This window comes from Mirounga angustirostris, unplaced genomic scaffold (assembly GCF_029215605.1).
Source record: "Mirounga angustirostris isolate CCGP_5_RB_7025 unplaced genomic scaffold, mMirAng1.0.hap1 SCAF_15, whole genome shotgun sequence".
NCBI lineage: Eukaryota > Metazoa > Chordata > Mammalia > Carnivora > Phocidae > Mirounga > Mirounga angustirostris.
Window position 1 is genome coordinate 11,495,447 of NW_026991723.1, and position 16,573 is coordinate 11,512,019.

At 44.1% G+C, this 16,573-nt stretch overlaps 1 protein-coding gene across 9 annotated transcripts in view; it reads left to right on the forward strand.

The window, feature by feature from the left end:
• PIP5K1B (phosphatidylinositol-4-phosphate 5-kinase type 1 beta) overlaps positions 1–16,573 on the forward strand; it is a 307,231-nt gene that overhangs the window by 195,667 nt on the left and 94,991 nt on the right. For all 9 annotated transcript variants that reach the window (XM_064579700.1, XM_064579702.1, XM_045882212.3 and 6 more), the window contains exon 7: positions 3–302. In XM_064579700.1, the coding sequence (XP_064435770.1) occupies positions 3–302 (300 nt within the window). The remainder of the gene's footprint in view (positions 1–2; positions 303–16,573) is intronic.

The following is a 16,573-nucleotide window of genomic DNA, read 5'->3' on the forward strand; positions in this document are numbered from 1 at the left end:
AGAATTTAAACCAGAATCCAAGGACTCTTTTGCCAAAATTTTATGGACTGTATTGCATGCAGTCAGGGGGCATTAATATCAGGATTGTGGTAATGAACAACGTCTTACCGCGCTCCATGCGAATGCACTTCACATATGACCTGAAAGGCTCCACTTACAAGCGAAGAGCCTCCCGAAAGGAGAGAGAGAAGTCCAACCCCACGTTTAAGGACTTAGATTTCCTGCAAGACATGCACGAAGGGTTATATTTTGACACAGAAACGTACAACGCGCTCATGAAGACACTTCAGAGAGACTGCCGGGTAAGGACGTGTCATTGCTGTGATTGCCTTTGGACAGGCGTCTGTGGTCTTGTAACCTTGGTAATGAATGTCCGGAGTGGACGCGTGGAGTCCCGTCGTTTGCAGTCCCAGTGCCCATCCGTGCTTCCTTGATATTGAGGGAATTGGTAGATGATAAGGGAATTGTCTGGAGTATCCATGGATTTTACTAAAAAAAGCTTAAGCCTGCTTTCTTTGGTAAAATGAAAAAGGATTTTTTTTTCCTTTTCATCCTCCCCTGGAGGGAAAAGAAATTAGGTGTAATGCACCAATTACCCAGAAAAGCCATATACAAACCTTGACAGAAGTAAGATTCCACCCGGGGAGAGAATTCTAGAGAATTGATAAGCAGATCCCTGAATACTCAGTGTGGAGGCAGAAGCTTGAGGCAAGCGGTATATTTGCTGAAATTATTTTGGGCGATCAGGAATGAGTCCCAACAGTTAGAGCAAAGACCATAATATGCAAACTTAGCCACAGTGATTGTCAGAAGGAAGGAGGACGTTAGAGTCCCCCAGCCTGCAATTCTTAGCAACCAAATAATAAGACTCAGAACCTGGGAGAGATGTTTCCGACATGGTGAATTTACAGAAGGTGGGTAAAACTTCCCTTGGAGAAAAACAGGAAAGTGGAGCTTGATGGCTTCTGAAGAATGATGATCGTTTGATGAGCAAATTCTCAGAAGTAGTGTTTTGTGGCCCAGGTGCACGTGGGAGAACCATCTAGATTCCCAGCTAAGTTGGGCACGGTGAAGGCAGGCAGACGTTGGGCTCCGACCTGGCCAGGGCAGATAGGACTCACAGCGCCTGGTTCCTGGGAAGTATGAGCTGTCTCTTCCAGACTGGCTTTCTGGATCTTGTGTGGGCCTGGACAGATGACCGGCATTATGCAGAGGGAAGGGGGACAAATCCTTGCTGAGAAACACAGTCCTACTATTTATGGGTCTTTTCTTTCTACGTGTTATGATGTGCAGGAGAATGCACTAAGGTGTCATTGAGGAGGGGTTGTTGCATTGATAGAGATGTTACTCCATAGCTCCTAGTCTTTTTTTTTTTTTTTTTAAGATTTGTCAGAGCACAAGCAGGGGGAGGGGCAGGCAGAGGGAGAAGCAGGCTCCCCGCTGAGCAAGGAGCCCAATGCGGGACTCGATCCCAGGACCCTGGGATCATGATCTGAGCAAAAGGCAGACACTTAACAACTGAGCCACCCAGGCGCCTGCACAGCTCCTATTCTTAATGCTTAGTGAGCCACGCTAGCCTACGATTTTTTTTAACATACATTTCAGCATCCATTTGACGTCCATACTGTTCATATTCCCATTTTAATTGGTGGGATAATTAGGCTCTTAAAGAGGTTAAGAAACCTGCCCAGCATTACTTAGCAAGTCAGTGGCAGAGCCCACACCTGTTTGGGTACAAAGTATGTGCTCTTAACAATTGAAACGTAAAGGTTCACTCTAAGGATTTTTTTAAAAAATTATCTTTTCAGAAGTCAGGGGAAGAACAGTGGGAACTAAGCAAACAAAAAAAATGTCCAGCTGTGCTATTCAAGATATCTGGGTGGATATGAATGATTCATGTTTTTCTTTAAAAAAGAAAAAAAAACAAAAACATGCACACATTTTAGTAGAAACCTTTTCCTGTGCTTTTTCTGCCCTTACAGGATGTGGGTGAAAAGTGACTCTGAATTCCCCAGAGTTTAGTACAAGCCACTCCAGTTTTAGATTTGCTTTCTCTTTGTGTGTGTGTGCTTCTGGCCTCTTTAATATGGAAAGCATTTTTTTTTTCTTTTAAAAACACAGGCTCCTGTGCCAGAAAAAAAAAGGGGAAGGGAGTCAAATGTAAAAGAGCCATAGCACCAGATTTGTCTGTTTATTCGTGTTTCCTGAGCCCAGATAGAACAAGGTCAAACATGACTCTCCGTCAGGAATGAGACCCTGGGGATTTGCCTTTTCTTTTTTTTTTTTTTTTGGAAGACTTGTTTTAAGGAAGGTCAACATAGAGGTCCTAAAACTAACTCCCTCTGACTGGCTGCATTTGATCTTGACCCAAACACAGACCATGGAACTTCTTTAAATTACGCACAACATTCGTCTTCAGAAAGGCTTTTCTCAGGGTGGTGCGGGAGCTTGTACATGCCTCACTGTGGGGGAACCCGAGTCCTTTCCGTGATCTGCCTTGACCGTGACAAGGTCTCTGTGATCTGCAGTCAGCAGCTGGTTCTCTGAGCAGAGCTGCCATGAGGAACTCGGGCACATTTCCACAATGATGGGTCTTCATATTTCATAGTCATGGGCCTCTTGGCAAAACCGACGAAAGCTGTGAACTGTCTCCCCAGAAAAGTGGCCATCCACTCCACAATTCCTGAATCCCTTGGCGCCCATTACACCCCCACCCACCTTGTCCCAGGTTCAGGGTCTCCATCCTAGAGCCAGGCAGCGATCCGCTCTCTCTCCTCAGGTCATCCTCTGAAGGGCCAACACCCTGGATGCTGGAACAGGATGTGTGGTTGGTGTTGCTGGGGGTGTCTCTTGGCCTGGCACATCCCTCACTTTGTAGGACCTGGCTTCAGTGCCAGCTGAGGTGCCATGGAGATGCATGGAAGGTGTGCGGTCCCCGCAGGGCTGGTTCCAGTGCCGAAGGATCGGGACTCTCTATGGTTCACAGTCCTCTGCCTCAGTGAGGTGGTTCCACTAAGACTGTAGACCCACAGCAAGCAGGGGACTGCTTCACTCTGTCAGCAGCCTGGCCACAGAAAGGTGAACTGGGCCCATCTTAGGATACATCGTTTCATTTACTTATGGGACAAGCAGTGCAGGCCTATTGTCTGCCAACATGAGGTGAATGACCACCATGTCTGATCGTTGTCATGCAGCGTATGAAGTGCAGTGGTAATATTCTAAGGCTGTAGGCGGATCAGAGTAGGTGACATCATAGCTTGGGTCTGAAGAAGAGTTCTCCAGGCAGGCAATGTGATAGAGGCATGTTTCTGGGAAGAGAGAACAATGTAAGCTAGGCATGAAGTAGCAGGACGTGATCTAAGAGCTAGAAGTCTTTGGCATTGCTGCAGTTAATATTAACGGAGAGCATGTGAGGCAGGAGAGAAAAGCTGTCAGGAGCCAAATCGTGTCAGAAGGCCCTTTCTGGCCAGGCCAGGGTCCTCTGAAGGGCTTAGAAGTGGCAAATCCAAGAATCCCAGACCTTTGGACTCGAGCTTGTCTGTTGTTCCCAGGCAGATATGATAAACCTCCTGACCTCTCCCTGGCCTCTTGCTTCCTGCCCATTCCAACTCTTTCATTTTTTGGCTTGACATCTCAGACCCCAGGATCCCATTTCCCTTGCATGAGTGCTGGCCAGAAGACACCTGCGTGGCTCACTGACCCAGCGTCACTGGTGTCCTTTGTGTCCCGCTCCCCACAGTCTCCTTCCCTCAGTCCCAGTCAGAGCTGCTTCTGGACTCTTGTGTCCAAAATGGCCTGGTCTGCCTCCTCCCACAGAGAGCCATTTTCTGCCAGTTTCCCTGGAGCGGCCCCACTCCACTTTCCCCAGCTTCCCCAGCCCGAGCTTAGGCCCTAGTCTATAAGCCTGCCCTCTGTGATGGTCCATCCCTGGCCAACTCCTCCACAGAGCACCTTAGCCACTTGGAACTCTTCTAGAAAACTGAATGTACTTTATCTTTCAAACCTGCTGAGCCTACCCCTCATATGATTCAAACAAAGCCTCTTTACAGAAGCACAGATCCAGATCTTGGGTCCTCCCCAGTTTCCACATTATTGACAGTGTCTGGGGGGAATGGACATGTAAATAATTGGGTCCCCTTTCTGGAAGCATTTCCACTCCCTGGGCCTCACACTCTGCCTGTCACTGACAGCCTTCTACGCCCGTAAGTGAGCTTGACCCAGGGTAAGAGTTGTGACAACAGAGTCCTGCAGGCCGTCAGAGGTTACTTGTTGCTATCAAAAGCAGGAAGTAGGGTTTATTCAAACCATCCCCACATGATGAACAAGCTGAGAGGCAATACTTTATACTCAGTAAGTCATCGAGTCTGCCTCCTCAGTCAGTCTTGGATCCGCCCCCTCTGCTCCATATACATAGCCCCTGCCTTTATTGAGACCCTGATGATTCATTCCTGGGGCTTTTGCAGTAGCATTTTTACTCATTTTTAATGTCATTGCCCTCCAACGTGTCCTCGAGGCTGCCGCCAAAGTGATCCTCTGATCAGAAGACACCAGTCCCTTAAGATCCTCTAAGTGCAGCTCCCCACTGTCTGTGAACCCAAGCCCACTCGTTCTACCTTGGGACACTAAGATCCTTCCTGCTCTGGCCCCTGCTACCTTCTCCAGACGCTCCTTTGGCTTCCTTTTTGGCCTTCTCTTGCCTCCGCCCAGAGCACCTTCTCTCTCCAGTCATTCTGATCTCCTGGACCCACTCTGTGAAGGTTTGGCCTCTTCCTCCATGCCTCACTGAGCTGGGCTCTTCTTCCCCGCTTTTCTTCACCTAGAAGAACCTGCTCCTCTCGGAGACCACCCCCCAGCATCGCTTCCTCTGAGACCACCATGCTGTGGCTCCCCAGGCACCCTGGGTTGACCTCTTTTGCAGGATTTAGCACACTCCTTTATTTATTCGCGTGCAGGTCCTCGAGTTTGAGGATCAAACCTTCATCTCTCACTGTATCTGCATCTCCTGGTCCTTAGTAAGTGCTTACTGAAATATGTATTTGAACAAAGGAATAAGCGCAATAAACTATCAGATGACAAAGACGCGTTTAGGTCACATCTCCAAGAAAATCTATCTTTGGTGACTTGTGTGTATCTAGGCGATTTTTGAGTTCTGCCTGTTGGAGGAAGAACCCGCTTTCACGCTGTGCCTGCCAGGTTGGCACTGAGAATGTAATAAAGCAGATGATCTCCGTTTTTAATCATTTGGGATTATTTTGAAAAACAGTACCGATTGTCCCTGTATTAAGCCACTTGTGTAACAAAAGTATATTTATCTTTCAATCGTTTTCCCATAGAAGCAGTGTTGTGGAAGTCGTTAGACTTGACTTTATTGAATACTGACCCATGTCTTCTTTAGGTGTAGGTTTTGTCTCCTTACATAGTCTGTAAATGTCTCAAAGGCCAAAGCTCATTCCTGATCCTTCCCTGCCAAGTGCAGTACCTGGCTTATTGTATATACTCAGTACATATTACAAGATTATGTAAAAAATTCTTTCAAATTGAAATTTATTAATTTTGGAAGAATAATTGGGAACTATTTTTATGTTCATTTTTTTAAATTGTTTCTGTTTTTTTATTATTATTATGTTATGTTAATCACCATACATCATTAGTTTTTGATGTAGTGTTCCATGATTCATTGTTTGTGCATAACACCCAGTGCTCCATGCAGAATGTGCCCTCCTCAACACCCATCACCAGGCTAACCCATCCTCCCACCCCCCTCCCCTCTAGAACCCTCAGTTTGTTTTTCAGAGTCCATTGTCTCTCATGGTTCATCTCCCCCTCCGATTTCCCCCCCTTCATTCTTATGTTCATTTTTAATTTACTATAATTATTTCTTCTCTGACATAACATATCTATGAAAAATTTAAAGAGTCCCCTATCAATTAATTTGATAAATTATTACATCCTACAATATTTATTGATAACTCTGGGGAAATGACATCAATGCAAAGTACATTAGTGAGAACTTGTGTTTATGATCCAAATATTTCTTATTCCTTTAAGTGGGAGTCCTACCAGACACAATCCTGGTAATTAATGACCCAAATGACTCATTTTACATTTATTATCATTTTTTGTTGAGCAGCAAAGTTATTAATCTTTAAATAGTGTGGAACAAATTTTCTTTTTTCACACAAATGTCTCACCATGAATATTAATAGGCTCTCAGAATTTAATGAAACCAGTCTTAAGAATACTGAGCCTTTTTGACATGCAGAGTGGGATCTTTCTTTCTAACTATGTATGGCAAGCTCTAAACGTGTAGATTGGATTCTTCTCAGCTATGGGCATGCTAGCGTGGATCACCAAGTAGATGATTTTCTATACTACTAAATTTAGCGTTTTGGCTAGTGCTTACCCCTCAGCTGTAATTTTGTTCAGCATTAATATCTTGCGCTTAGTTTTTTCTTTCTTTTTTATATTGGTTGCATATAAGTTATCCCTCCCAGTTACCATAAAAGAGGAAAAAAATGCTTCAGATCTCATTTCTATTAAGTGCAAGAATGTTACCAACCCACATCTCTATACCATACCTTGAAAGATTATTTGCCAGGGTGCCTGAGTGGCTCAGTTGGTTAAGCCTCTGACTCTTGGTTCCAGCTCACATCATGATCTCAGGGTCGTAGGATCGAGCCCCACATAGGGTTCCACACTCAGCGAGGAGTCAGCTTGGTATTCTCTTTCCTCTCCCTCTGCCCCTCCCCCATTCATGCACACACACACTCTCACTCTCTCTCTCTAAAAAATAAATAAATCTTAAAAAAAAGAAAGATGACTTGCCCAAAAGAGGCATAAATAAATTCACTGTCTTTAGAATTATGTTTTACAAACACTAATCCCATGATACATTTGATGTGCTCCATTGTTTCAGATTATGAGTTGTGCTCTGTATGCTATTATTATTTTGATACCATTGCAATATAAACAGAAAACAAAGTCAAAGTTGGTGAACAAATAAATAAAACCAGCTCCTAGAATCAAAGACTGTTTGGGCTGGAAAGAATCATAAAGGTCCCTGGGAAAGAGGAGCACGGTGCCTTCCACACTCTAGTCTGAGAGAAACGAATTATGGACATAGATGTCTTTGCCTGGCCAAGCTAGATTTCCTTGTGAGAATAAAGACATTATCACATTCTCAAGGACTTGAAAAAGTTTTCCACTTAAAAATCCTCTTTCACAAAAATGCTCATTTTGAGATCATTATACATTCACATGTAGTCGGAAGAATAATACAGAGAGATTTGTGTATACTCTCCACCTCATTTCCCCAGTGATAACATGCCGTATGACCTTAGTGTAATACCAGAATCAGGAAATTGACATTGGTACTATCCACTGACCTTTTTCAGCTTTTACCAAAGCACTCATTTGTGTGTCTGCATGGGCATATGTGTAGGTGGTTTTATGCAATTCTGTGCTTACATAAATTCACTTTACCACCACAGTCAAGTATGGAACAGTTCCTTCACAAACATCCCTCATGCTACCCTTTTACACATAATCAGAGCCACCTCCCTCCCTCCCAGCCCCTCCCCAAACCCTTGCAACCACCAGTCTGTTTTCTTTCTCTATAATTTTGTCATATCAAGAACCATATAAATGGGGCGCCTGGGTGGCTCAGTCGGTTGAGTGCCTGCCTTCGGCTCAGGTGATCCCGGAGTCCCGGGATCGAGTCCCGCATCGGGCTCCCTGCTTGGCAGGGAGTCTGCTTCTCCCTCTGACCCTCCCCCCTCTCATATGCTCTCTCTCTCTCATTCTCTCTGTCAAATAATAAATAAAATCTTTAAAAAAAAAAAAAAGAACCATATAAATGTAGTCCTGTAGGCTTTGTTCCGAGATTGGCTTTTTTCACTCTGCATAATGAGCTTGCAATCCATCCAGGTCATTGTGTGTATCAGTACTTGCCCCTTTTTGCTGTGTGATACTTCATGGTGTGGACATACCACATTGAACCATTCACCTGCTGGAGAACACGTGGCTTTTCTCTAGTGTTGGACTGTTACATATAAAGCTCCTGTCAACATTTGCATGCAGGTTTTTACATAAGCATAATGCATTTCTCTGGTAGAAATGGCGAGTGCATTCGCTGTGTCACATGGGAAGCTCACGTTCAGTGTCGTAAGGAGCTGCCATACTCTTTCCCAGAATAGCTGCACCCTCTCACATTCCCACAGGCAGAGTGTGAGCGATCGAATTTCTTTTCATCCTCACTGGCATTTGCTGTTGTTGGTGCTTTTTGTTTTAGCTCTTCTGACGGATGTGTATTTAAGTCTCTTGTTTAAAAATTACTTGAGTAGGGACACTTGAGTGGCTCAGTCGGTTAAGCGTCTGCCTTCAGCTCAGGTCATGATCCCAGAGGTCCTGGGATCGACTCCCGCTTCGGTCTCCTTGCTCAGAAGGAAACCTGCTTCTCCCTCTGCCTGCCACTCCCCCTGCTTGTGCTTGCTCTCTGTCTCTCTCTCTCTGACAAATAAATAAAATCTTTAAAAAAATAAAAAATAAAATAAATTAGAAGTACTTGAGTAGATATTCCAGTGAAGCAGAAGATACATCCAATAGGGAAGGATTTAGGGAGACTATAGGTTATTGGTGACAAATGAAGCAGAAAAACTTAGGGTTTAGTTGAATGGCTGGTCATGTGTCTGTGGGACTTAATACAATTGATAGGAGTTCCTGAGAAGGAGAGGCCAAAAGTACAGGATTTTGCCACATGTGTTTCTAGTAATAAGCCTTTCTAGGAGACTTTGAATGCTCATAGGATTTCGTCTAACTCTACAATATAGCCATTGGTGTTTCTAAATTATTTTGCAATTACTTGGGTGAGGGTTTAATATTTGCCTTCTAAAATCTGCTCCCCAGGAGAACAGGAACTGTATGACTTCATTTTCCTACCCCTTAAATCACTTAAAAGAATAGCAGTTAGCTCAGTGTTAGTCTTTTGGGGAAGCCCTAGAGATAACAGTTTGTTTAGGTCATGCCTGGTGGCTCCATTTACGCCAACAACACAACTGTCCATCAGTCCTGGAAGGCGGCTGATGTTTGTCCAGGCTTTTGCTGGTGGCTGCGATTCAGCCATGGTGCAGATGGGTGATGGCAGGCGGCTTCTGCTGGTAGTAAGGGAAACGGCAAGATGGTCAGCACAAGAGAGTTTGAGGGAGCCTACAGAAGTCAAATTACTCTTCTGTGTTGCTGTTCTTGACCTTCTACCAACTAGGGGATACCTCAGTTTGAGCCAGACAAGTCATTCTCAATACTTTGCAAAACCAGCTTTTCCGATTTTGGGTGGAGGCAGGCAGGGTTCCATCTTAGATAGAACCTGTGGATCCCAAAGTAGCTTAGCATTTAGAACACATCATACATAATATATAATTGTACTGTGTGTGTACGCAGTACAATACTTAAGCACACGATTTCCTACAGCAGAGGCACATTTCCAGGGCTCATTGTGTCTGCATGTGGGTTCAGTTGACATTTATTGTGGACTCGCTCTGAGCCCGAGCAGCACTTGACATTATAGGTGGACTCTTCAGCGATCCTCACACCGGCCCTGTGACGTGAGTGGTGTGATTTCCTTTCCAGGATGAAGAAGTGGAGACTCAGGGCAGGTGACACCTCCCAGGGCCCCAGAGCTCATGTGCTGGGTCATGACTTACACCCAGGTGTCTCTGACTACAAACGCCTAAGGAGTCTGTAGGTGGAAAAAGGGAACATCTCCTGGAATGTAAACATTAAGTACCGACACAGATTCAAACAGGATGGGCTGGAATTGCCCAGTGACTGGTTTTCCCCACTCTGACAAGGAGCTGGTGGACAAGGAGCTGTAGAAGGGACTCTATCAAAGTAGAGAACTCGATCTGGACAGGGCAAGGAGTTCATGAAATCTTGCAACCTTCTTCACGAAGGAGAGAGAGAGGAAAAAAGTGCCAAGGCACTGAGGAACACAAAATAAAATTAGCAATCCAAACATTCAATTTTAAAAGTTTACTGGAAAGTGTAAACAAGCCCATTAACACTTTTCAACTGTGACCAATCTGCGTGTGCGTGAAATCCTATCAACTTAAAAGCAAAACTTATTTCTGAGAAATGTGATGGGCACGGTGGAGTTGACTGTTTTTCACAGATTGTTTTTCACATGTTGTGGAGAGGGAGATAGAGCTCTAGATGTGCTGTCGGCTCCTGTGTGAGCAGCTTTCGAAAATTCTCATCAGCTGCAGAAATGACGGGATTATCAAGCCAGTATTTGTTTTAACCCTCACTCCAAACCAAATGGAGCGTTATGAAAATTTCTACAGAAAGAGTGGTAGCAGGAGGCTGAAAGTATCTACCTTGGCCCTAAGTAAACTCCTTTTCCTTTTCCTCCCAAAAGATCACCTAAAATTAGACAACTCAGATATTCCCTGAGGAGTGGTGGTGGTGGTTCCGTGTCTAACCAGCTTTCATTTGAAGTAACTTATCACACAGAAATAGAAATATACAATAATTGAACTTAATGGGAGCTGAAGTCCTTGGGCTTATGAAATAGAACGATGCTATGTCTGATATATTAGGGTTTTCTGCTTTGGTGTGAAAAGAACCAGCCCGTCTTTGATTTTGTGGTTGACCAGAAATCTAGAGGTAAGATCTATGTAGGTTCCCAAGTGGAATGACTTACAAAATATCCGAGGGGAGGCAGGAGAAGGAAGGAAATGTCCCCACAGGCTATATCCTCCTCCCCACTGGGAGTCCTGGGAAACCAGAGAAAGGAGCTGTAGCAGGAAGGGGAAGTGGCCTCAGGCGGGCATGATGGTGGCAACTCTGCCTTTGAAGATGGGTCTGGAAAGGCTTTGAGGTTGGCCAGTGTGGATCCGGTTGTGGATGCCAGCATCAGTCAGTCACATGGATGGCCTTGTGAAATAGAGCAGGGTTGTCAACACCCAAACCAAAGGAGACAAAAGGGTGGTAGTTTATAAAATGGAGTTGAGGCTCCATAGCTTAGGAGAAACTTCTGGAATCTGGTGACAGACTAAGTTGCAGAGATCGAAGGAGTGTTAGAGAGCTTCCTGGGTCTGAGAAAACATTACAAAGTTTAGGAAATGGTTCAGAACGATCTTGTGGCTTGTTACCCAGCTTGCTGTGCACCTGTCAAGCAAGATCTTGTCTTCCTCCCAGAAGCTTGCAACTCCAGCAACTGGAAACGCTTCTTAAGGGGAAAATCGGTTTGATTTGAACAGGGCTTTATGTTATTCATTTGACATCCCGTGCCAAGTACCCACACTCTGCAGGAAAAGGGCCTGGGTGACTGCCTTGTGAAAGGCAAGGGACTTCTTGGGCCACATACTAGTTCTAGGTCTTCCCGAAAGATCAGTGTACTGGCTTCTGAGAGGCTTTAGCTCCTGTCAGTATCAGTCAACACTTTCTACCAGGTCCCTTCCCGTGCAAGGGAATGTTCCTTTGATGTCACCAGTGTTCTTCCTTCAAAGACATTTTTAAATGTGGTGCTTTGATCAGGCAAGTATAACTCTTCTGTCCTGGCTTTCTCTCCCTGGAAATTCCTCACTTCTGTACAGTGAGGTAGCAAATCTCCATGGGGGAATTTCTCCCTCCCCCATGAGTGAGATGGCCAAGAGCAATCTGTTATTAATGAATTTATGTATTAAATTTCAACTTAAAAAAAAAAAAGGACACATCTGGGGGTGCCTGGGTGGCTCAGTCAGTTAAACCTCTGCCTTTGGCTCAGGTCATGATCTCAGGGTCCTGGGATCAAGTCCCGCATTGGGCTCCCTGCTCAGCGGGGAGCCTGCTTCTCTCTCTCTACCTGCCGCTCCCCCTGCTCATTCTCTCTCTCTCTCATGAATAAGTAAATAAAATCTTTAAAAAAAAAAAAAAAAAGAACATATCTGTGCACTTTTCTACAAGAAAGGGGCAAGTTGTCCCCTGGGCGTGTCAGTTGTCCATAGCTGTTAGTGACTTGGGCAAGTTAAAACCTGATGCCTATGTACAATATCCTTGTCCCACCTGAATGTGAGCCTGCCTGGAGTCCTCCATGTCTTGTTCACTTCCTCCCTTCGTTTCTCCATATGAAGTCCTCATTCGTAAACTTTGCCCCTTTGTCTGCGGTCATCCAGCTCCAGCGGTTCCAGAAACACGCCGTGCTAGATGCCAGCACCACGCTGGCTGAGTTCTCAAGCACCTGCTAATCTGGCTTCAGACAATGACGTGCATCCTCAGGAGGCGGAGATGAGACATCGTCGAATAGTCCTCTTTCTGAAAGAGCTACCCAACTTCTTTCTAGATTATTAGCGATGTCAGGGGCAAAAAACAGCAACAACCTGATTTTCAAGGAACAGTGAAAGCAGTGATTCCGGGTTGCCGATTTTCCTTGTCTACACTCAGATGTGCAGGGGAAATAGAGTTTCTTAATTTTCCACTACTCTTGCTCACTGGAATCCACCTCCTCCAACGTCAACTTACACATTAATAATACTTCCGTCCCTTCTAGTTTGGTCACCTCTCAATGTAAATATTCTTATTCAAAGCTGAACTCTCTCTCATCGGCTGATGTGAACTGTCCCTCTTTTATCACTCCATCTTTTGGGGTAAACAGCATGGGAGATGTCAGTCACTCTTTGACACACGGACACAGGAATATTGCCCCGGGGTTCCTTAATTTACTGTGTTCTATTTCTCTCTCAAACCATCACCCTCATGCTCCGTGGGATGTAGCATTGAGCCACCCTTTGATACCGTCTTTAATTTCGACCATGTACATATTGTTATTTTCAAAATAAATTATAGCACCTCAAGACTCCAAAGAATTTCTATCACTTCCAGGGTTTTCTGTCACTTCTCAAGACTCACCCTCTAAGGATGCACTTGCTATTTTAAGCTATGTTTCTGACGGCCAGTGGTCACTCTCCCAGACCCAAGACTCTCTCTTCCTGCCCTGTGGAACCTTGTATCATCTCAGAGCATAGATTGGCTGATTTCTCTGGCTTTAGGAATCTCATTTGACAAATCCCGCCTCACCTTCCTACCAAATTAATTTTATGTCTTTCAGCAAATAGTTTTGAATTCTTGCTCTCCATAAGGCTCTGTGCGAAGTCTGTGGGAGGTACAAAAAAAAAAAAAAAGAATAAGACTACAGCCCTTACCTTTAAGAAGCTTAGAGTTTACAGTTAAATCGAAACCATCAAGTGCTTATTTATGGCAGCCAGATACTCCTCCCATTTTTCTTTCTCTCTTTGTCCATTAGAGTGAGCAGAGAGGGAGAAAGGGGTACATTTTCCTCTTTACCCAGAGAGGGGGAAGACTAGTGGCTAAGGATGAGGATCCAGGAATTTCCCCTCATTCACTGGAGTGGATGTGGAAACCGTGTGCTAAGCACGGCCTGCAAGTCTCACCAAGCAGCTCGCCAGCCCCCAGAAAAATCTATAATCAGAAGGACTTGCAAACAGAGAAAGACATGTATCATATGACCTCACTGATACGAGGAATTCTTAATCGCAGGAAACAAACTGAGGGTTGCTGGAGTGGGGGGTGGGGTGGGAGGGATGGGGTGACTGGGTGATAGACACTGGGGAGGGTATGTGCTCTGGTAAGCGCTGTGAATGGTGCAAGACTGTTGAATCTCAGATCTGTACCTCTGAAACAAATAATGCAATATATGTTAAGAAAAAAAGAAGAAGAAGAAGGTAGCGGGAGGGGAAGAATGAAGCGGGGGAAATCGGGAGGGGGAGACGAACCATGAGAGATGATGGACTCTGAAAAACAGACTGAGGGTTCTAGAGGGGAGGGGGGTGGGAGGATAGATTAGCCTGGTGATGGGTATTGAGGAGGGCACATTCTGCATGGAGCACTGGGTGTTGTGCGCAAACAGTGAATCATGGAACACTACATCTAAAACGAATGATGTAATGTATGGGGATTAACATAAGAATAAAAAAATTTAAAAAAAAAAAGGACTTGGCAGTCTTAAGACATTTCTTTTAAATGTGCTTACAAAATAATTTATTAAGACATCTTTATTTCTAGAAACAAAGTATAAAGGAAAAAAAACAAAACTCACCCAATATAGAAGTTGATCTATGTATATGATTATATATGTATAGTCATATACAATCTTTTAAAATGGTAGATGGCTATTTCAATGCCTCTGAGGTATACTTTGATTACTGCAAACTTTTCAAGTTGAGCACAAAAAGCAGAAGTATGGGTCAATCCAGCACAGCTCTGAATTCTAAATCACTGCATTAGACATCGTGAAAAACACATGATTGCTATAAACAGGCTAAGAATTGAATATTTATTTCCGTCTGCTTTACCAGCCAGAATTGTATGGCTTGTCACAGCCTATTTTTTTCTCTTTATTATATTAGCAAGGAACACTCCGAGCTTTATTGAGGAAATTAAATTAAATTTAAAAGGCAGTATTCAGCTTTAACTGACTTGTACATACAAGTAATTCGGGAACTATATATACTCCAAGGAGCCTACCTTGGGTGGAAAGACAGACCCTTGGATTCATTTTACCCTAAACCAATGTGTCCAGGAATGTCTACCTACATTAAAGCCTCAGGATTGAACTGGCTTGTATTGTTGAATTAGCACAAATGTCTTTGCCTATCATTGTATTCTTTATTCAAGGACTAGACTATAGGCCAGCTGGAAAATTACTCAGGGACTTTGATACATCTTCTGTCAGTGCCACATTTTGTTGATTTGGTTATTCTTCAGATCTTCATCACTGAAAGGTTGGGGAGATGAAGATCCAACAGCAAGTTTCCTGCTTTAACCAGTTTAGCTAAGATCCCAAATAATTCATTTTCATCTTTACCTTGCCATCTCTAGCCTGCCCACCAGCAGAGGTAGTAGTAAGTTACCTCTAAACAGCATATAAATGCATTTCATCTAAGCATCTCAGTATATTAAACATTATTTTTGAAAAGTTCCAATATACGCAGAAGTAGACAGAACATCATAGAAGAACCCCCATGTACCTGTACCCAGTTTCAGAATTTTCAACTCATGGCCTATCTTGTTTCTTCCCCCAGCCCCCACCCCCATAGAATTTGAAGCATATATTCTGGGTATCACATTATTTTCCTCAAACATTAAGAATCCCTAAAAACTAGGGGCGCCTGGGTGGCTCGTCGGTTAAGCGTCTGCCTTCGGCTCAGGTCATGATCCCAGGGTTCTGGGATCGAGCCCCACATCGGGCTCCCCGCTCAGCGGGAAGCCTGCTTCTCCCTCTCCCACTCCCCCTGCTTGTGTTCCCTCTCTCGCTGTGTCTCTCTCTGTCAAATAAATAAATAAAATCTTTAAAAAAAAATATTAATCTTGGGCGCCTGGGTGGCTCAGTCGTTAAGCGTCTGCCTTCGGCTCAGGTCATGATCCCAGGGTCCTGGGATCGAGCCCCACATTGGGCGCCCTGCTCCACAGGAAGCCTGCATCTCCCTCTCCCACTCCCCCTGCTTGTGCTCCCTCTCTCGCTGTGTCTCTCTCTGTCAAATAAATAAAATCTTAAAAAATAAAAAAAATTAAAATAAAAAATAAAATTTAACTGGTGCCCTGGGGCACCTGGGTGGCTCAGTCGTTAAGCGTCTGCCTTCGGCTCAGGTCATGATCCCAGGGTCCTGGGATCGAGCCCCGCATCGGGCTCCCTGCTCGGTGGGAAGCCTGCTTCTCCCTCTCCCACTCCCCCTGCTTGTGTTCCCTCTCTCGCTGTGTCTCTCTCTGTCAAATAAATAAATAAAATCTTTTTTTAAAAAGTCTTAAAAAAAAAAAAGAATCCCTAAAAACTAAAAACTCCTTTTTTTATTTTTATATACATTATTTTATTATTTTTTATTATGTTCGGTTAGCCACTGTATAGTACATCATTAGTTTTTGATGCAGTGTTTAATGACTCATTGGTTGTGTATAACACCCAGTGCTCATCACAACACATGCCCTCCCTAGTACCCGTCATCCAGTTACCCCATCCCCGCATCCCCCTCCCCTCTGAAACCCTCAGTTTGTTTTCGGGGGTCCATAGTCTATCATGGTTCATCTCCCTCTCTGATTTCTCCCCCTTCACTTTTCCCTCCCTTCCCCTGTGGTCCTCCGTGCTATTGCTTATGTTCCACATATGAGGGAAACCATATGATAATTGTGTTTCTCTGCTTGACTTACTTCACTTAGCATAATCCCCTCCAGTTGCATCCATGTAAAGACTCCTTTAAAAAAAAAAAAAAAAGCAACTATAATTGCATTATACCTTTACAAAATTAATTAATTCTTACTGGTCAGTGTTCAAATGTCATAATTGTTTCAGAAACAGTTTGGTTAGTTTGGATTAGGATTTAAATAAGGTCTGTGTGTTAAGCACAACCCCCTTCCCCCCACTCGGTCACTTATTTGTTCTTTGTGAGGATATTTGTTGAAGAAATTGGTTTGTTTATCCCATAGTCCAGATTTTGCTGATGACATCTCCACAGTTTCTTTCAACGTGTGCATCTCTCCCATTTTCCCTGTAGATTAGTTGTTGGATCTACAGGTTTGGTCAAATCTA